The 22,696-nt window shown below is 39.5% G+C and overlaps 1 protein-coding gene across 1 annotated transcript in view; it reads right to left on the reverse strand.

Annotated features, from left to right (window-relative positions):
• Positions 1-1,427: 1,427 nt before the first annotated feature.
• adamtsl7 (ADAMTS-like 7) overlaps positions 1,428-22,696 on the reverse strand; it is a 553,762-nt gene continuing 532,493 nt past the window's right edge. Inside the window, exon 17 of the mRNA XM_072256321.1 lies at positions 1,428-10,428. Within this exon, the coding sequence (XP_072112422.1) occupies positions 10,289-10,428 (140 nt within the window). The 3' untranslated portion in view covers positions 1,428-10,288. The remainder of the gene's footprint in view (positions 10,429-22,696) is intronic.

Raw genomic sequence — 22,696 nt, forward strand, 5'->3', positions numbered from 1 at the left:
TTTAATGCTATGAGTATTATGGGTAAGGGTGGTGAACTTAGAACGTGGATCATTACATGAAATGGACTGCCTGGTCTGGTTGTAGAGGCAACTCATTATAGGCTTTTAAGAGATGTTTGGATAGGCACATGAATGTAAGGAAAATGGATGGATGTGGTCATGGTGTAGGCATGAGGGATTAGTGTTTGGGTGTTTTTGATTTGCTTTATAGCTGGCTTGGCACAATATTGTGTACCGAGTAGTCTGTTCCTGTGCTGTACTTTTCTATATTCTATGGAGGTTGATAGATTCTTGATTAGTAAGGGCATCAAAGGTTATGGGGATGGGATGGGCAGGAGAATGGTATTCAGAGGGATAATAAATCAGCATGGAATGGTAGAGCAGACCTGATGGGCAAATGGCCTAATTCTGCTCCTTTGTCTTGTGGTCAATACTGCTTTGGGTCAGTGGAAGACTGTTGTAGGTTTCACTGGAACAAAAAGCACAGGTCATGAGCAGGGAGCCAGCAACTCCATGGCTCAGATGATTTACACTAATAGTTAGCTGGATGTCCACATGCTTGGTCAAAGAGCACCATTCAGATGGAAAGAGACAGGTGGAGAGATTTTGGAAGAGAATTCCAGACTTAGGGCCTTGGCCTTTGAAGGTATCAGTTGTGGAGTTTTCAAAAGGATGTATTTAACTCAATCATACTATCATAGGTTCTGCATGAACTGGTAATTGTTTCACTTGTTTTTTTCACACCTTGTGCATTTGTCAGATAATCTGGATTAATTTGGAGAAAGTATGTTTTATTAACCACGCACCAAGAAAAAATATACTATTATATTGTATTTCTTTCACTTTTTGAATCAAATGTTATAGTTTCCAAATTTAAGGACGTTTGCACTGGAAAAATGAGCCTCATTCCAATTTATATGGTAAGAATTAGCATAATTTCAAAATAGAAGTTCACTGACCTGAAATGTTAGTTCTGTATTTCTCCGTAGATGCTGCATCACCTGCTGAACATTTCTATCCTTAATCACTTCTACTTCAGATTTCCAGCATCTGTATTTTTTTGCTTTTGTACTTTTTCTAAATAATACATCCTAACCCAAACCTCTAATTTACCATTGTGAATTATTTTATTTCTCTCACTATCTGTGTCTGGAGAAGACCGACAAAATGCTTAAGTTTCTGCTTTATTCCAGGGCACCTTGCCACCTTGGATATGCAACGTCCTGCAGTGTTAGTGCTCTCTTTATGTAGGACACATTGGTCGTGAAGACACAACTTCAATTACCATCAATTTGGACAGAAACATAACTCTAGGCCAGTGTGTCACCTCAGTATAGTGCATCAAATCCCTAATTTCATTTTCCTAATCAAAAACACACTTTACACAAATAATAGTAAATTATTTTATTTAACAATGTAATAGCCGCTTATCAGTACAGATAGAGAAGTCCAAATATTTCAGTCCTAAAGAGAACCTTGGTTACCTCTCCAGGCAGATAATGGGAATTGGTGGATATGTGACTTCACACAGGTAAATACAAAACAAGTAACAAAATAACATTAGATGTTTAATGAAGCAACATCGCACAAGGGGCTGTCCTAAACACATTCTAATGACTAACTGGGAGCACTCACTACAAATAAAATAAATTATTTCAAATAAAAACGGACCATACATTTTTACAATCTCCCAAACACAGGGATATTTTAGTCTGTGATTCAATTAAAATTACTATATTTTACACATCAAACTGCAATCACAGTGTTAAATCCCCCCCTCTTTTTTCTTTTTGCAATGAAACTTCAATTATAGCCCCTTTTACCAGGTGCTATATCACATGTTTTTTCACTTTGCGGACCTGTGAGGCAGTGACTGTGTAGCAATGTAGCTTCTTTCTAGCTTCATACCATCTGCTGCCCTCTCTGAAACTTTTGGAAGTGTCTTTTATAAATTGCAGTGGTGTTAAATATTTTATAGTGACTGCCGCAACCTATTGATCAGCTGATAAGATGCTCCGGAATTACAGTAAGATTGTTATTTGAATAAATGGTTACAAACAGTGTTGTTCTGTAGTCCAAACAGGTCATCCTGTAATCTCATTAGGCAGGGAGTCCTGCAGTGTCATAACTCATCACATATGATTTTCACTGATAGTATTTTTTCTGTTGTCAATTTGCAAAGAACTGGAACTTACAGTTCGACTGAAAACAGTGGCAATCATACTGGCTTTTGACCAGTTTTCCTGCTGATGCCACTTTGGGTAAATACAGTAGTGATAGTGGGCAGTCAGTGATGTAATCAACAGCTTCACTTGTTTTTAATGAAAGTTTGCTCACACAGTTGAACACAATAGATACTTGCAAACAAAATGAATGTGTGGTAAGCACCTTCCACAAACTTGCAACGAGTCACAAACACAATGCAGACTGAATCAGAAATGAACTGTTTGAGGAAGCCAGCGGGTCAGGGAACATCTGTGGGGGCAGAGGGATGGTTGAGGTTAAGCATCTAGACCCTGAATCAGGAGTGAGAGCATAGAGGGCAGACGTCTGGTATTAAAGATGAGAGGGAGGGGGGTGAGGCAGGAGCTGTTAGGTGAGGGGTAGTTGATGGTGAGCAGATGGAGCCAGATGAGGGTTGGTTGGAGTTGGTGACAAATAAGAGAGGTAAAAGAGGTAAAAACGGTAGATGGAAGCAGGCAGGGGGACTGGAGGATGGAAACAGAGTCTGGAAGGTGTTAAGTGAAGACACAAGCAGTTGAAGATGTTGGAATCTGATAATCAAGACAGGTGACCCATGGAACCAGATGACGGGCAACTGAACCAGTGGAGGAATGGGATAGGGGACCTGACCGAGTGGGGCAAGTTTGTAGGCGATGGGAAGATGAAACCAGGTGCAGAAAGGGAACAGAACTGGGTGGCTTGGGGTGGGTGGTATATCTGATTTGTCCCATTGAGGAAAGAATAGGTAGGCAGGAGTACTGCATTTGGCAGGTACTGTACATTAGACTCATGCAAAAGACTGTATTAATATTAATATTACACTATTCAGTCTTCAACTTGCTTGCAAATAAAATGGCTGTGCTGCCAATGGATTCAATGCCTTTGTATCGTGGTTTAGTCTGTTTGGAAAAGCAGACCACTGGAGGAGCTCAGTTACGGTGAACTTAATGCGTAGGTCATTGATCTAGCTGAACCAGGACAATCTGGGCCATTGGGTTTATCCAGTCATGAGCTAAAGCGTAAAAAATAGGAAGGTCACTGGATAGGACTGGAATTAGTTCAACTCAGTCAAAGTGGCAGCTGAAAAGCTTAAATGTCTTTAATACTTCCGGGAGAGTAGTGAAAACAGCCAGGTCTGATCACTATCCAATGATTTTGTGAGTGTGGACACTTGGCTGCTTCCACACTATTCCTAATTACAGCAGTTCATCATTTGCACCCACTTTCTGAGCTGAGTAATCTGCATCTTCAGGACAGGAAGGGAGTAAATGAGCACATGAAATATAAAATAGTAATTGACACCAGGTTCTGCATGGCTCATTGAATAAATTCACTTTATGGTCTGAAGCCATCTAACATGACCAGGAATAAAAATGATTGGAGAGAACATAAGCAAGAAATTAGGGGAACTGGCACAGTCGTAAAATAAATTTCTGGTCTGCGCTACAATAACAAGTAACAATATCTAGGAAATTGAGTAATACTCAGAGGAATCGCTGACTAACACAGACAAGGAAAATCACAGGGCCACGTATGGGGAAAAGTACAACTATTACTGGATGATACCTAACCCAACTGGTAATGTAAAGTTTTTAAGAAATAAACAATCTTTAAGACCGCTTAACTAATATTTTTCAATTCAAGCCCAACAACAACAGTGAGTAAAATACTGCTTTGCTGTAAATGTTTCCAGAAGCATTCCAAGCTTGTGCAATAAACCAGAACATGTATTCCTGCACAGCAAATTACACAAGAAACACATCTTAGCACAAAGTCTTTTAAGGCAACACTATTAAAATCAGAGCATGTTTCACACACCACAGTCTGGAATACATTTAGACTGTTTGCTCAAACTGCCTGCTTTAATCAAAGGGTTCCCGTCAGTAACTGGTGTCAGCACAGTGATTACATTAAAATGAAATACCTGTCGAGGACCAATTTGGCTCAGTTTATTTGAACAGTCACAGATTGCTTTGACCAACAGATCTAATGTTTCAGCTGTGAACATATTCACAGCTTTTGGGAAACCAGTTGACAAATAATGAATCACATCTTAATAATCAAGATGAATGGGGCTCAGAATCACAGTACAGAAGGAAATCGAAAACAACGTCTTCATAATCCAACCAGATCACAAGTCTTTGATAGGGCTCGCTTTAACCCTACCTGTTTTGGAAAAATGGCATGGATAGCAAGGTGAAGTCGTTCTGCCTGGATAATTCCCATTTCTCCATTGTAACCCGTCTCATAAAATAGCACTAGATAGATCCACCTTTCAGCAGGGGCTGACTTTGGATCCTGGCCCTTTGCAGCCCAGTGGCACTGCAGTGGCATTGAATCTAAATGACATTTGGCTTGGTGTCATCAAACATGTCAGCAGTCAGTCAGAGGCCAGAAATACTTATGTTGGCTTTTATTTGCACTATTAATCTTTTTTCTGATGTTCTCCGGCCTGTCCGCTCTATTGCTTCTCTTTGGCATCAACATAACAGGAAGAAAATGCTCACCTTGCTGCCCCTCATTCCCTTGGACCCACTAGTATCCCAGGGTTTTTGTCAGCTTTAGGTGGAGGGTGATGCTGTCACACCTCGATGAAATACTGTCTGATAAAAGGTGCCTAGGGATCAGTTTCTAAAGGGGTTCCATTGCCTCTTCTCAGTCCACTCACCATTCTCCAGTTAAAAATTAAGGTGACTATGCAAGTGTGAATGTGCTGTTGCCAGTTTTGAGTAAGAACCCCTTACATATCTTGTGTTAGAAATAGCCTTTATGCTTAGGCTTAAGAGATTCTGCAGATGCTGGAAATCTTGAGCAATACACACACACACACACACACACACACGCAACATGCTGGACGAACTCAGCAAGTCAGGCAACGTCTATAGAGAGGAATAAATAGCTGAGTTTTGGACTAAGATCCTTCATCAGGACGGGAAAAGAAGGTGACAGAAGATGGAATAAGAAAGTGGGTGAGGGGGCAGTAGCAGTACAAGCTGGCAGGTGATAGGTAAGACTAGTTGACGAGGAAAGTGGGTGGACGGGGGAGGGAATGTGAAGTAAGAAACTGAGAGGCGATTGTCTTCATGCTTTTTGAATAATTATTCCAATTCCATACCAGAAATGATTTTTTTTTTCAGAAGTGTCAGGATATAGAGATCTTACTGAACAAAAACACTGTGTTAGAAATTAAAATGTTCAAAACTGCTGCCAAATGTACTGAATCCGTCCTCAGTTCCTGACATTCACAATTGTGGCTTGTGGCATCTTAATTCCTAATTGTAATACTAATAAAAACATCACATCAGCTCACTTCATCAATCTGCATTGCCATAAATAATTTGCCCTGCCCACTTTTGTAGAGTACTGCGTCTGCACATTGCTAACATATCTTGAACAGCAGCTTGCATTCACATAAGTTCCCGATATTGGAATTTGCCTTGGGGCAACAGGTAAATGCATGCAGAGAGAGTGTTAGTTGCCGCAGTGGAAAGGAAAATTTTATAAAAGGTTTTTAAAGGAAGGATAAAAGGCTGTGAAGCAGCTTTAGAAGGGAATTTCAGAGAGGAGGAGGTGCAACAATTGAATAAATGGGCTTCTTGATGGTTCAATGATATTACAAATAGGACAGAAATTTGGTATAAGTTTTGGTACACTTTAGGTTGAAGTGCTCAGTTGAAGATGCTCATCCAAGTGAGGACGAATAAAGCCATGGAGGAAGATAAAGTGATGATTAGAATCTTTATAATGATATCCTGATGTTCAAAGATGCAGCGGTTTTGCGAAAATCATCTTATAGAATGCTGGATCCACTATGGTTGGTAAGGGCTGTAGGATACTACCTTATACTTATACAAAGGACTTGTATTGGCAGCCAATCTCATTGAATTTGTTAATCATTTGCAGCAAAAGGCATGGTTCCCCTCTGTGGATGAGATAACTCAAGCATTCAAAATTAAACCTAATTCATGTCTCCAATGTTAAATTGTAAGGTGACTCTGGGATAATTTTGGTGATTGGGAAAAATTAGTACATTGTGTATCAAGTGGACAAGATTTCAAAGAGTTTAGGCTCCCATTTATGAGAATGATAAGGGCATAAGACATAGGATCAAAATTAGACCATTTGGCCCATTGTGTCTGCTCCATCATTCCATTATCGCTGATTTATTATCCCTCTCAACCCCTTTCTCCTGGCTTCTCCCTGTAACCTTTGATGCCCTTACTAATCAAGAACCCATCAATCTTCACTTTAAATATATCCAATGACTTGAAGGCCAAGTATAGGGAATTCCCCCACTGAAGAACTAACTTCTCCATATCCACTTGACCTAGTCCTTCCAATATTCGATAGATTTCAATGAGATTACCTCACTCCTCATTCTTCTAAACTCCGCTGAGTACTGGTCCAAAGCTATCAAACACTCCTCATAAGTTAACTCTTTCTTTCCCAGGATGAAGAAAGTGGTCATTCTGCTGAATTAAAAATAGCACAGTTACAAATGGAACACAGGGATGTGATAATGACTAAGCCCCATTAAATTAGGTAAAAAAAGATAATTGTTCCCCATTACAGTATTTTCCGTAATACTCCTGTCATCCTCTCCTGCTCTTCACACTTCCTTTACACTGGATTTTTCCTCCATTCCATTACACATTAGTGTGTTTGTATGATGAAGGATTTCCTCTTGTTCTACAAGTTTAGCCATTCTATCTCATTCCAATATGCTCCTTCACTAGTCTATCATTTCCTGAGACACAATGGGAGAATTCTGTGGCTCAGAGCATCCCCAGGTGAGAGATGGACAGAGGTTCTGATATATCCCTTTCCGAATTATTACCTCAGCCCACTGTGACAACAATGACATAGAAATAACTTTGGGATTGGTAACCACATCCATACAACTCAAACAATAACAACATGACAACTGCTTTGTTGCATCTGAAGGCTGAAAATTACTTTTTCATTAGTACAGACACCAACTATTATAGAATGTTTCTTGGTTAAGAGCACAGGAACATTAGGGGGAACAAAGGAACGAGGAACAGGAGGAGGCCATTCAGGCCTTTGAATATGCTCATTACTTTGTCTATTTTTGGGATCTGTCTACAGATACTGTGGAGCTAGGATCCATTGTAGCCATCAAGAAGGAATTGCATAAAAATATGATGAAGAAAATTTGCAAAGTTAAGAGAAAAAAGCTATTGGCTGGAACTTGTGAAGTGCTTGAGTAGACACCTGACAAGGAGATGATGGGTGGAATGCCTACTTCTCTGCTACAACTATTCCCTGATTCTCTAGCTCTAAAATTTCCCCTTTTCCTCGATATCCTAAAATCTATCACACTATTTATGAAAATGCTCAAAACCCCAGAGGAAGATTATTTCTTTGTTTCACAACCCTCTGCATGAAGAAATTTCTCCTCCTGTTAGTGATATATTGACAATGTCTGGTTCTGAAACTTTTCCATTCTTACCACCTTAAAGTAATATCTTAGCAACATTTGATCAGCCAAGCTTCTTGAATTTCATATGTTTTCAGAACAAATCACCAGTCAGATTTCTGTATTTTGGGAAATATGACCTAGTTTGTAAGATTTCTTCTCAAAGACTAATCTAATGAATTTATGTTAGACTCCCAGAAAGACAAATGTAACCTTGCTCTTAACCTTGGAATGAAATGTATGTTGTAGTTCATTTACAGTATAGTCTCAATCAGACTCCATGATTTTAAACTCATATTCTTTTGTAATAAAAGTAACGTATCGTATGGTGTGTCTGCATTTTAACTTTCTTAGGAACCAGGTGTATCTGAATGTTAATATTACCCAGTCTCCATCTTTTTTAATAAAGGATTCTGACGTTTCCTGTTTGAAGTGGTTTGCTTTTGACACATGCTTTTCCACTCAGTTAACCTAAGTTCCTTTTCCTTTCCATCTACTTTTGCATTGTCATCAGAGTAAGTCACTTTAAATTTAGCCTCCTCATCCAAGTTGCTGAAAGTAGCTGAGGTAAACACACAGATCCTTGCAGCACATCAGAGGCTTCACACTGGAAACTGTTTATGCTTCCTGCCTGTTAACCAATATTCAGTCCACACTGTATATTACCTTCAAATCCATGAGACCTAGTTCTTTTGCAAGAACCTCTTACATGGCACACTATTCAAAGCTCTTTGAAAATCGAAACACATCACATTCACTAATTCCCCTTTATTACCCCTCAAATACAATTTACTTTTCACATTGACCCTGAAATCACCTTATGATTGTGGTGTCCTGTTACTCTACCTCTGATAATGAAGTTGACTATTCTCCTGATAACTGACTTTACACTTACTGGACTTACAATCTGTACATTTATTCCAAAATGTAGGGAACCCTAGAACGAATATCTTGGGCCAAAAGTTTGGTGAAGTGGTGAGTTGAAGGGCCTACCTCTGTGCTGTACAACTTTACACATCTACCCATCTCGTCCAATGCCTGATGATACTGGCCATCAGTTGCAGGGAACTCTTTGTTTTTAACTTATTCATTTCTTTAGTACTACTTTAATAATTATTTTTCTCATCTCCTGACTTGTAGATTTGATTTTCCAAGATTCTTGGATTAGACTCCTACTGTGAAGGCAAACATTAAAATTTTGATTAATGTTTATGGTACTTCTCTATTCCCCAATATATCTCTTGCCGGGGATGTTGTTTCTTTTCACCAATCTCCTTAAGATTTAATGCAAAGTAGCATGAGGAAGAAATAGATAAAGTTTGTCAGCTAGGTTAATAGAAGTAGACTTATTCAGAATTCTTTTCGTGGTGTAATGGGAGTGTTACTGCATCAGCAACATGGGCTTTGATTGAAGAATTCATATACTGGAGAGATGGGCTTCAATACACCATTTACTAGAGGGCTGACAGTTTAATTACAACATTAAGGCTCTTAGAGACATGGGTTTTATGGCAAAGGTGAACAAGGTCAAAGTAATCATGGTTAATGTACTGTGGGATACAAAGTACCACAATTAAAGGAAAATGGCACTTCTTCAGTCCAATGACATTCTCAGAGGACATGTTTAAAGTAAGTAAACACTTCGCATATATATCACTTTACTTATCTCTTGACTGCACTGAAATATGTGCAAAGAACCCATCAAGGGACTTTAAACTTAGTGTTTGCCTGGTTTAGTGAAAAATGGGAGGTTTGGTTTGAAATCTGTCAGCTCTGATGTTAACTGACCATACTGATCCTGACAATATCACTGTCATTTCAAACTGATATTATTGGCTCACATTGAAAGCTTATGCTAGTAATTTTCTGATGAATATCCAGATATGAAGTTAAATGCTAATATGTGAAATGTGTGCATAAGGAAATGGAGGAAAGCAGGTTTCTACTGTACAACTCCATAGAGTTGGAAAAGTTGCTTTATGGGATAATTCTCCAGTCAATAGATGTAATTAAAAGTTAATCTATGGATGAACCTTGAATTGAAAACCATGTTAAAGAAGAAATTTGATCAAGAAATAGGAAGAGGTTATTGAGATGCCTTGTATACTTTCTCTAACCAGCCTTCTGAAACTTGAGAGTTATCCTCTTCTATTTGTATGATGTAGTAATACCCTTTGAATCCCATTTCTCAAATTTGGTCCCAGGTAGTTCAATGGGACAGGGTTTCAAAAGAGAAATTCAGTTCACATACATTACTACACTGCATGTCAACGCAAACAGTGGAGGACAAATTTCTACATCCTAGGTTTTACTTCCACAAAGGGAGATCCCAAAACCTATTGTGAATACATTTCATTCACTTGTAGAATGCATTTCATATTATCTAAAACAGCAAACTAACAAGAAAATCAGTATTTTGACCAAAAACCAGTATGATAATGGTATAAGATTATATTAATACTATACAGTATATTTATTCTTTATAAACTAGCCACATCATACTAATTTTGACCATCTTTCTTTACAATTATGATGTTGTCAACACAGTAGAGTCTGCAAGTGCTCCTATGGTTAATGTAACTGCATCACGATCTGTGAGGGAGTCTGGCTGGTGAAAGAGGGGAGTTATCTCTTTCTGAGCTGGGCTGCTCTTCTTCTGGCCTTGGCACAAGATGCACAGCATGCTGTTTTGTAGTACGTATAGACACAGAGTCTGGCTTGAACCACGACATTACAGTTGAAGTACATGTCCCTGCACTTCTCATCTGCGATGATAAAAGAGGAGGAAATAAGACAGAAGTAGATCTGTAAATTCAACAGCTCAAATATATCATCACTTGCTGTTTTGGGGAATACGTCACATTTCCAGCAAGTTTACAACAAATTGTGAGGTGCTTGCAAGCACCCTGATCATACTAACAGGTCTTCAGGTTCCCCCCAGGTTACAAATGCCTTTCTGTCATTCAGCCTGTACATAAGCTGCTGTGGGGCTGCAGGCATCTTCTGCATGGTTCATAGCCACATTTCTGACTTGTGAACTGTTTGGTTTCGCAGGAACAGGACGTGCCATACCCTGGGGAGAACCTGTACAACTTATATAGAAGTTTTCACAGGGATAACATGTTCTGTTGAGCATCAGCCGGACATTCTAGTTTTATTATACTTACACTCAGGAATACATATCTCAAACGTGTCCCGGTATTACTTAAATAGCTCAATAGAATGAGCAGAAACATAAGAATTAAAAGATGATATCTCATTAGTAGGTCAGCTATGACAGAGTAATTAATTATGAAGGAAGATGATGCTCAAGAGAATTCAGGGGATGATTTTTAATTTTAATTTCAATAAACAGCTGGTGGGAAATCAGCTGAAAACCAGTTCAATGGTGAGGCAAATATCAATCCCATGCATATTTTTTCAGCACTACACTACCAATGACATGCATGAGCAACAATAAGTGGCATCACATTTTAAAGCACAAAATTCACTACTGAAGCTTCCATGGGCAGAACTAAGTGCTCACCTATTTTCTTCAGAATGTGAAGTCATACATTTTTTCTCATCTCTTCACCATGCAGAGAGGTGGTTTTCATTTTAGTTGTTTTTTTACGGCATTTAATGTATCAACTGGAGGAAGTGAGGGATGATTCTCTGTGGCTACTTTTTATGAAGCTACGCTCAACCACAATATCCATACCTCTGAATACCACTTCTATGATGGGCATTCTTATGGACCTCAGGGATCACTGGGGCAACCTTCTCACAAAAAACTTACAATTTGCAAATGAAGGTATTCATAGGTTAAGTACTGTGAATTTACTAAGAAACACAGAGTAAGCATACAATTAATGTGATATTAAATGTTGCAATATGTAATTTGTCTGCAGCTGTTCTTTCTATGGATAAAGTATTCCTTGTCACGTTCAACGTAAAAACGGAGTTTACTGTCGTATGCACAACTGCATAGGTGCAATGAAAAGCTTATTTACAGCATAGCATCAAACAAGCAATATTTACAAGAAAACCATTAACTCAATTTTTATAAGAAAGAGTGCAATTAAAACAAAAAAAATCCTTTTTGTGCAAAGAGATTAAATTGGTCATGGTGCTGCTTTCTTGAACAATGGAACAACATTTGTTACCTTCCAATCCTCTGGTACCTCTCCTGTGGCCAGGGAGGACATAAAACTTATCATCAATGCTCCAGCAATCTCTTACCTCACTTCATGTAGCAACCAGGGATATATCCCATCCTGATTTTAAATTGATTAAGATCCCTCTCCTTGGTGAACATTGAAGCAAAATATTCATTAAGGATCTCCACTTCCTCCTTTGCCTTCATGCACACATTCCCCGAGTGGTCCTATCCTTGGTCGAGTTATCATCCTGTTCCTCATGTATGTGGAGAATGTCTTGGGCTTTTCCTTAAACCAACTCACCAAAGCTTTCTCATGTTCCCTTTTAGCTTTCCTAACTCCATCTTTAAATTTCTTTCTGACTACCCTATAATTCTCAAGAGCCCTGCCTCAGTTTTGCTTCCTAAATCTTACCATCCTTTCTCTGCCTAAGTGGGACAAACCTATCCAGAACCCCATGCAAGTGGTCCCTAAACAATTCCTACATTTCTGCTGTGTATTTCCATGAGAACAAATATTCCCAATTTATGCTCCCGAGTTCCTGTTTAATACCATTATAATTAGCCCTCCACCAATTAAATAATTCCCCATATCATGTGCTCCTATCCTTGCCCATAGCCATACTAAAGGTTAGGGAGTTGTGGTCACTGTCTCTGAAATGCTAGCCCACCTAGTAATCTGTCATCTGATCTTGGTCTTTACTTCGCAAAACCTAGTTGCACCTCCCTGATGATTACAGCTTGCTGCCTTCTTTCATGTTGGTGTCAAGGTTCAATTTGGAACAAATGGTTTAATTGGTGGCATCTTCTTGTTGCTATAGAAAGCTTGATCTTCCTCTCTCTCTCTCTCTGCTTATTCCAGCTAAAAGTTGAAGCTTCCACAGCATTGCAGCTGTTGGAAGTATTGTTCTGGGTCAGCAGATCATTTGGGCTGGGCATTGACATATTTTTAAAAGCCAAGAGACTGAGGTATGTGTCCATATGTGCTTCTTTTCCCTTTCTCAGAAGTGATTTGGCTTCTTTTACAGCTTTCTCTGTCTGGATTGTGGGTAGTGTGTGAATGACACTCTACAAGTCAATTAATTCTCACTTGGCTACAAACTTCGAAAAGTCACCTGCAGAAAATTGTGCGCCATGTCTGCTGCATTGTCGTCTGAAATATTACATAAGGCAAAGCTGGCAAACTGAATTATAGCTGTAGAGATGGTCGAATGAAAGTATTGACACTAAGAATGTACAAAGGTTTTGCACTGTGTAATTTTGTGTATATATATTATTATGAATAAAGGTTATTTTTAAAATAAAAATTGTGGTTTAATCAGATGGTCATTTTCCAGTGCGTTTCAAAAATAATTGACAGGTGGATTTTAGCCTTAATTGTGAAGAAATTGGCCTCACCCAAGGTCTATTCATCCCCTTCAGCTGGACTTTCTCCACACATATGCACACGTCACAATTTTGTGAAGAGTCTCTGATTTCTGTATTTGTTCCTGGCAATATATTTTTTTTCACAAGTTTTCCTCAAGTTGCCATTCTCTCCTATTTCTCTCCTTTAAGTCTTTGGGACCACTACTCTCTTGCCACTGAGAAAGTAGAGTTCATCTGGAATGCAGAATTAAGGGGCCTTGCTCTTGTTGCTTTCTGGCCATCGCTCAGAACAATTGAAGACGGTTTTTGCAGCAATGTACTAAACGATGTGCCTTGCTGTGGCTCCTCCATAAGCAGTTAGTTCTGCAATAGCTGGCTCCTTCAGCACATTCGCTGTCTCTGATTCCACGAGCCTGCAATCTGTCTTTTGTGCAAGAAGATTTGGATGACATGGGTGTCTATGATGTACATCTGGATAGTGAGATAATCTGCATCATATATCTTTGAAGCTTACAGGAGATTCATTACACTCACTTAAAGATCCGCGATGAGTACATATCTCCCATATGTGTCCTGGTACAATCTTTCAAGCCTAAATATGGCAGCTAAAAGCTACTTTACAATTTGTGTTATTATACCTCAGTATCTGTCAGGGATCCACCTGCATGAGCTTTTGTTTGGCCATCTTCCATGGTTATTGCTCTTATGAACTTGTCTGAGGTATCTGTGAACGAGGTCAGATTTTCCTTTGGTTTTCAAACATATTTCTACCTGTACTGTGACTTTTTATTTGATTCACTGGAATTCTTGCTCATGAATTTTCTTCTACTATCTCCCAAAAAAGTGTTAAAAGTGATCAGAAATCAATTCTCCCTGTCAATCTCCACATGCCAACATCCATTTTGGATATCCAGTCCTGATGGTTTTTGCTTCGCTCACATCTGTCATAATATCTTATTTTATATTTACTTTATTTCATTGAGATATTGCGTAGAATAGGCCCCTCTGGCCCTTTGAGTGGCGCAGACCAGCAACCCCTGATTTAACTCCAGCCTAATCACAGGACAATTTACAATGATCAACTAACCTACTAACTGGTAAATCTTTGGACTGTGGGAGGGAACTGGAGCACCCAGAGGCAACCCATGTGGTCACGGGAGAATGTACAAACTCCTTATGGAGAGTATTGGAAATTGAACCCAGGCTGCTGGTTATTACACTATTGTGCCTTTAATAGATAATCATTCTTCTTCAGTGCCTAATTCAAATCACTCGAATCTGAAGAGACGATCAACCTGCTTGGTTTATCCATCCACACCAAAACCTAAAGCGTAGAATGTGTACTGGTACCCATAAAATCACTGCAAGATTACAGTACAGAACAAGGCCATAATAAAGAAGTCAACCATTAAGCTTATTAGGATCTTAGTGGCTTAATGCACCCCAGCTAGTCCCAGTGTTTCCTCAAGTCATTTCCATTCTTTTGCACGTTACTTCCATGTTCTGTGGTTCTTGACCAACTACAAATGGGAAGTTATACATCCCACAACCTCTTTTCCAAGGAGAACAGTTCCTAATGCAACTGAAGAGCCACATCCCTGGAGGCAGTTTCATAAATCTCTTCTGCAATCACAGTCAGGGTTTCGCACCTTTCACAAGCCTGGAATGAGGTCATCTTCCACCTTGGAACAACTTCAGGAAGCGCCTGAAGTCACAACAGTTGCACTACCATGAGATGGTGGCAGATGGTGCTAATTCTCTTACAAAAAGCAGATTCTACTACTTTTGGCTTGAGTATTACTGCCGCTCCCTCCTCTGCCCAGCAAGGTCCATGGAACAGAGAACAAGCTTTGCTATGCAATCTGAGCTGAATTTACAAGTCCACTGGGGGATGTGATTGAGGCCATGGTGTAGGTGGGTATGAATCTAATTACAGGTTCAATTACACTTACAGATGGCTCCAAAATTACATTATCCAATCTAGTTGAAACGACTTGAATGTGACTGCCAACACTTGCTTTACTGTTCTTGATGCAGTTGAGGGGGCAGTCAATGCTTTCTGCCAGTTACATGAACCTGACCCTCAGACATCATCCGACAGAGGTTTTCAGTCAAGTTCATATTTAAAAAGGCGCCAGGCGGGTGAAATTGCACCACCACATCACATGTGAGCCAAGCAGCCTGGAATAAACTGAGCTAACTGATTTTACAGCCAATGGTTCAAACTGGAGTCCTGCAGACCTCCCACATCTACTTGTGAATGGTGATGGACCATGTTGTGTCTGTGCACAACTACATATCAATTAAATAATAGCACACATGTGGGAGATGCCTTTAATTAGTGTATTCACATTGCAGAGAGAGGGAGGGAGAGCATTGTGCATGGGTGAACAACAGCACATTTGCAGACAACAGATCAATACGTACTGCTGGGGGGTGGGGGGGGGTTAATGCTCTAAAAGAAATTGATCCATACATTACAGACAAAGAAACAAAGAGAGGAGAGGAGCCTCTAAAAGCATCCCTATCCTTAATGATGACTGAAGCATTCAAGGGTCAAGTGAAGGAATCATCTTGGCTTCCTCCAGAAATGACCACCATCACAGAAGGCAGTCCTCAGGCAATTCAGTTCACCCCTTGTGCTATCATGAAGTAACTAACAACATTTGATTTGGTAAAGGTTATACAACCAGATAATTTCCTGGATGTAGTACCTACTGAATGCTATGCTCCATATCTAACCGCACATCTAAACAAGCTCCTCCATTGTGGTTATTGGCAACCACCTACTAACAAGGAAAATTGCTGACGTAACTCACAAACACCAGAAATTCTGCAGGTGCTGGAAATCCAAAGCAACACATACAAAACACTGGAGGAACTCAGCAGGTCAGGCAGTGTCAATGGAAAAGAGTAAACAGTTGTTGTTTCGGGCCAAGACCCTTCATCAGGATTCATGAAATGGTAGCCTGGTGCTCCTTACTGGGGTCCTGTTCAAGGGGTGAGTAACAGGAGGTGTCTGAGAGTTGCCCTCTGGCCTGAGTAAGGTAGAGGTCAGTCCTCCAGATTACTACAACAACCCTCACCCTCCCTTACCTGCAGGTTTGATGGTGAGGTTGAGATTAGTGCAGAGAGAGTGGAGAGCAGCCTGTTCAAATCAAGTGGGTTTTGAATTGGAGAGAGAAGTGTTAATGTCAAGATGGTTGATGTCTTGTCGGCAGTTACTGATAAAAAGATCCAGAGGAGACAGAAGACCAGAGCTGGGTGTCCAAGAAGAGGAGGAGGGTTGAAGGTGGGAGCAGGTATCATGTGTGGGCTGGGGAGTCCTTGCCAAAGAAGCAGGCACGTAGATGGAGGTGATGGAAGAAGAGCTCAGTGTCATAGCGGAGGTGGAACTCACTGAGATGTGGGTGCAGGGGGAGGTATGTCCTATTCGCAGAAGGCAGGATAAATCCAATCTGACTAATTGTTAATCATCACTAAAACAATGGAAGCGGTCATTGACACTGCTATCAAGTAACACCTACTCACCAAGGTTAGGTTAATTTTTTTTCCCAGGTGTGATTGAGCCCAGACCTCCTGAACCAAATAAGTGATTTGATAGGGACTGCTCCTTACATCAAGCCAATATTAGCCAAATGTGGCATCAGGGAACCCTGATAAAAATGAAGTCCAAGGAAAAATATTCCACTAGTTGGATGATATGATGGTTGGGAATTTTATTATCTTAACACTATTGTAATGCCCTGGTTCACATCTTCACTGTTATGCTGTAGGTATTTCATTTAGCAGTTCTGTAAGAGCAGACTGTTCTACTCTCAGCCTGTTTGGGTTATTTTTGAAGATAAGGAATGATGAGGAGTGTATGCTATCCAATTAGGATGGTGGAACTGGAGGGATGATTTTTGGTGAGGGGCACTAAGGTTGGTCTTGGAGCTTTAGTTCAGTGGGAGATGAAGAGAGGAGACACTGGGGAGAACTGGTCATAGGATACGACCTGGTGGGAGACCTGTTTATTCGAGATGGAATGCGAGCGATGTTTGGAAGTTGGCGTGTGCTTTCACGCAGACCAAGGGCCCAGCACGTAAGTGACACAGAAGTTCATGATGAGCTCCAACTTGTGCACATTTGACTGTTTAATTATAATGGGCCCTTTTGATTTTTTCTTTCTTTTCTTTACTGGCCGTTTAGTTAGGTAAGTTTCATAAATATAATTCCTTTAGTCATACGCAGTGTGCTGTCTGTTATTTCTTGGCACTGAGTTGTAACAGGGTAGCAAATGACACAGTAACCACACAAGCCAGGGTTTGGGGATGGGAGAGCCATCTCAATCTCACGGGTTTAGCAGGACCGCAGTGTGTCTTCCCTGGACTTGCACAGCCAAGGAAACCAGTGGGGTTTCACTATGATAATATTGTGCAATATTTCAGGTGGTGTCTTAAGTTCAACCATCTTTAGCTGCTGCATCAATTACCTTCCTTCCATCCAAAATTTGTTTGTTGATGTTTGCACAACCTTCAATTCCAGTTGCAACCCTTCAGCAAATGCAGTTACCCACAATGGGCAAAATTCCCATCACACAGCATCATCCTGCCTTGGAAATATATTGTTAATTCTTCATCATTCCTGGGCCTACACCCTGGACTTCTCTCTCCAAAAGGACTGCAGCCATTCCAGAAGGTGGCTCACCAAGCACAAGCCCATATTGAACAGAATGGTATCATCAAATGTACAACTAACCCCAAATATCAAAGCAAACTTAGTTGCCTGCCGTTACAATTAACCGTGCTTTCATGGTCAGTGGGACAATGGGCATATGCAAATGAAGGGCGGGAGAGAATAAGTGGTTTGTACGCATTTGTAAGCAGTTGCTACAAATGTTTGTACGTCAATAATGCAAGGACCCATAACTCAGAGGTAGAATTGCCAAGAAGGAAGGTCTGAAGCTTTGTTTAAGATTTCTTTGCAAAAGACTTGAATGAATCTGTTAGGTGCCCATTAATCTAAATGGTAAACAGAATCCAGCAGTTAGTACTTATAAAGGTAACTTCTTGTGTTCAGACATAGACAAGTTTGTGTGGTCAAATTTAAATCTCCAAAGCATATATTTAAAAAAAAGATACCTGGAGACATGCCCAGCAATTCCTTGTTTTTAAATTACTAAATAATTAGAAAATACATTGTAATTTAAGGTTTGCATTTGGCATCAATGTCATAGAAAAAACACCATTCTTGATTTGACATCTGAACGAAAATGATCAACTTCAGAATTTTTCTTCCCAATACGAAAGAGAAAACACTCTTATGATCATGAATGTTGTTTGTGATTGTTGGTGTTCTATTCAGTTTGATCATGAAATACCGTGTAAGTGTTTCCAATCTACCACGAGAATCTGAGCACCCATCAGTGTAACTCCTGTGGAAGTAGGTGCACAAGGCTTTTGCATTTTCTTTGAAGCTCCATTTATGGCAGGAGATTGCTGAGGGACTTCAGGGTCTTTTTCACGTATCTGAGAAAGGTGGGAACTCCACAAGGAATTAGAGAAAATGACCAATGATTGGTATCAAAGCAGTTAGATGCAATCCTTTCCAGCAAAAATAAAATGGCCAATCTAACACCTCACACATGCTAATGAGGTACCACACGACAGCAGGTGGATTATTTTCTTTGTAAATAAAAATGTTGAGCTCGTTAACAAGAGGGCCAGTTTCCAACTGTGGATCAAAGTAACCTGACCAAATCTCTCGAAAGTGAAGTAAAAATAGCCTTCACACTTCCAAGCTCCAGGAAGGGTGGAATGAAGAGCTGTATTATTTATTTTTTGCATGGCTTGCTTTGAAAGGCCTTCTTGGAACTCATGCCAATTCTTAGCTGTGGAGAACTCTGTTGAGCTGACGGGTGTGCAATCTTGAGATAGTGTTGGATATAACCTTTTGAAGTGAGGAATGTTGGCCAATAATTGGCCTGATCCTGATGACCAGAATTTAGGGCAGTTGTTTAAACAGGGTGGAGCCCCTTTCAGAATTGGAATCTGCTGCAAATTCTCACCCTCAGCTGCCAATCTATCTATTTTCCATCATCACAGCTGTCAGATTTTGAAGCCAGGAGAGCCTGCCCCTGTTCTTCCACATATTTATTATACTCCAAGCCAAGTCTAGATAGCAATCTCATCTCCAGTTTCTATTGTTTGAAAGCCAGCCTTCCTCATATTTCAAATTGTTAACCTCAATATTTTCAATGGCAGTGTTCTTCAGAAACACTGTAAGCTACATGTGGTTTTAAACAAATGACACAACATTTTTTTGTATCGCAGATGTCTGCAAACTGACCCACTTGTGCTAATGCAGCTTCTTCTTTCATATGTATCAGACGGTTGAGGGAGGTTTGTATTTTTGACACTGGTGGAACTGAAGACAAAATGACAGGGGGAATAATGAATGCCCGATATATGTTTTTTAGCATCTTTGAAAATGCAAATCTACCTTGTTCTCTTCACAACATAGTAAGTTCTTAGCCAATATTACACGTGAAGGCATTTTTAAAGAGAAAATGGAGTTAATTTTCAGCAGGCTTCTCTAATCATGACTCACCGCACTGCTGCATGTGTTACCATATTCTTCAAGAACCATTTCCATAAGATAAAATGTAATGAGAAGGAAATAACACAGATGTGTATCATTAGCCCTGATCGAGTGAATTAATTTGCCAGCCGATAACTGGCTGCTTGCTTCTATCACTTCTTTTTGTGCACGAGGATAGATAGTGGACAGACGTTGCACAGTTGAGTTTGCAGATTAGATTGGAGCCTTTCTTTGTCACTGCATTTTACTCTAATGCTGAATCTAACCTGGAATTTGCCACAATTAAATCTAAAACAGAATTAAAGTGTTTTACACCCAGAAAGATGCACTAAAAGGGACCTGCATATTTTCCAATAGGGCTGGGTTCTATTGACTACAGTCTCTGACATCTTGCTATGCAACAATCTTAAAAGGACACACTCCCCATGGGAACTGGACAACAGCAACATACACTCTGGCTGTGATGGAGGAGAGACAGGCTGTAGGGGAGAGGGAGAGGAGTTCCGAATTCATTTAATGGGACAATTCAATCTACAGTATGTATTTGTCCAAATATATTTTATTTAGTATCATAAATGTCCCCAGATCTCCCACCTCCTCTGGTAGCTTGTTCCACATATCCCGCCAGCCTCTATGTGGAAAAGTTTGCCCTCAGAGACCCTTTAAGTCTTCCCCTCTCACCTTATACCTATGCCCTCCAATTTTAGATTCCCTTACTCTGGGAAAAAGACTGTGACTATCGACCTTACCTGTGCAATGCATTATTTTATAAATCTCTATAGCATCACCCCACAGCCTTCTTCATCCCAGGGGAAATACTCCCAGCCTACCCAATCTCTCAGACTCTCTAGTTACAGCAGCGTCCCTCTGAATCGCTATTGCACCACGTCTAGCTTGATCACCTCATTGCCTTTGCCACTTTCACCGAGAAGCAGTCACAAACACAACTTATTCCAGGTAAAATCAAAACTGGACATTGTGTGTAGGTATATATTCTATGTAAACATTTCTTAGTATATGGAACAGTAACTTCACTGACAAAAACACAAAAAGTGTATTTTAACATATCAAGGTACATAAATGATCTTATAAAGATTATGGACCCTGTGGACAACTTTAAACTGCAAAAGACAATGATGAGCACATAAGGAAATTGAATTGACTGACTTAAGAATTGAATCCCAAACCTCGTCGGGCAAAGAAAAACCTAAGTCATGCTCCCAAGCAGTTTTAATTTTATCAGAAGGGGCTCGTCTGAGATTCATAAATCTGACACGAATAGTAGAAATTAAACCTCTACCCAAGGGGTTCATTTGAAGAAACAAGTCTACAACATTTTTATCAGGTTGTTCAGGAAAATGTGGTATTAAGGGGCTAATGAAATGTTTAATCTGAAGATATCTAAAAAAATGAGTATTCAGTAAATTAAACTTTGTAGACAACTGTTCAAAAATAGCAAACCGATTGTCTATAAAAAGATCTTCAAAACGCCTGATACCTCTCCTACACCAGTCTTGGAATGTGGAATCCTGCATAGAAGGTTGAAATAAATGGTTGTGTAGAATAGGACTAGAAAGGGAAAAACTATAAAGGCCATGATATTTTCTAAATTGGCCCATATTCTCAGAGTATGCCTGATTACAGGATTAATAATAAATTTTGGCAAGTGGCAAGGAAATATAAATCCAAGTAAAGCTGGAATAGATAATTTCTTATAATCATTCAATTCCATTGCCACTCATGTTGGACAAACAGACTGATTATAAAAGTAGGACCAAAAGATAATATTGTGAATATTGGCTGCCGAATAATATGAACGAAAATTAGGCAACACCAAGCCACCTTCTCTTTTAGGCTTTTGAAGATGAGCTTTATTAAGCTGAAGCTGTTTACCCTTCCATAGGTATGATGAGATAATAGAATCTAAAGAATCAAAAAAAACTTTAGGAATAAATATAGGTAAAGATTGAAATAAGTATAAAAATTTAGGAAGAATATACATTTTAATTACATTAATTCGCCCAATTAAAGACATAGACAGAGGTTACCACTGTGCTATGTGTACTGTGCACTGTTTTGTAAAATTTAAAAGATTATTGAAATTCTCATCAAAAAGGTGATTATAATTCCTTGTTACTATAATACCAAGATAAGTAAAACAATTGTTTACTACTTTAAAAGGGAGATTTTGAAATTCTAATGCTTGTGCTTCCTTATTTATCGGAAAAAGTTCACTCTTATGTAGATTAAGTTTGTATCCAGATAACAGATTAAATTTATTAAGAAGTGAAAACATCAAAGGTGAGGAGGTGATTGGGTTTGATATAAAAAGTAACAAATCATCGGTGTATAGAGAGACTTTATGCTCAAGACTGCCCCTCCAGATCTCAGTCAATTCAGTACAACTGCAAAACGCAATTGCCAATGGCTCGATAGCCAGATCAAATAGCAGAGGACTTAAAGGGCATCCTTGCCAGGTGACATGTTTAAGGTCAAATGGTGTCTAAAACCAAATTGGCGAAGTTCTATCCTGATAATCGTCCCCGGTGTGACAAATGCAAAGGAGGTGAGCCTTCCCTTATTTATATGTATTGGGCCTGTCCTACTTTGGAAAAAATTTGGAAAGATGTTTTTTTAACTTTATCTTCTATATTAAATTGTCATTTGGATCTGATCCTTTGATCGCTCTTTTCGGTATTTCTCGAGACTCTGACAAGCATTTGATCCCGGCACAACGACGAACATTGTCTTTTGCCTCTCTTTTAGCTAGACGTGCAATACTCCTTAAGTGGAGAGATGTAGTTCCCCCAACCCATGTTCAATGGCTTAGGGATATTATGTTTTGTTTAGATTTTGAAATGATTTACTATTCACTTTTTAATTCGGACATAAAGTTCCAAAAGGCATGGGGACCTTTTCTTGAATATTTTCATAATTCTCACCTA

The sequence above is a fragment of the Mobula birostris genome, chromosome 4, assembly GCF_030028105.1.
Source record: "Mobula birostris isolate sMobBir1 chromosome 4, sMobBir1.hap1, whole genome shotgun sequence".
Classification (NCBI taxonomy): domain Eukaryota; kingdom Metazoa; phylum Chordata; class Chondrichthyes; order Myliobatiformes; family Myliobatidae; genus Mobula; species Mobula birostris.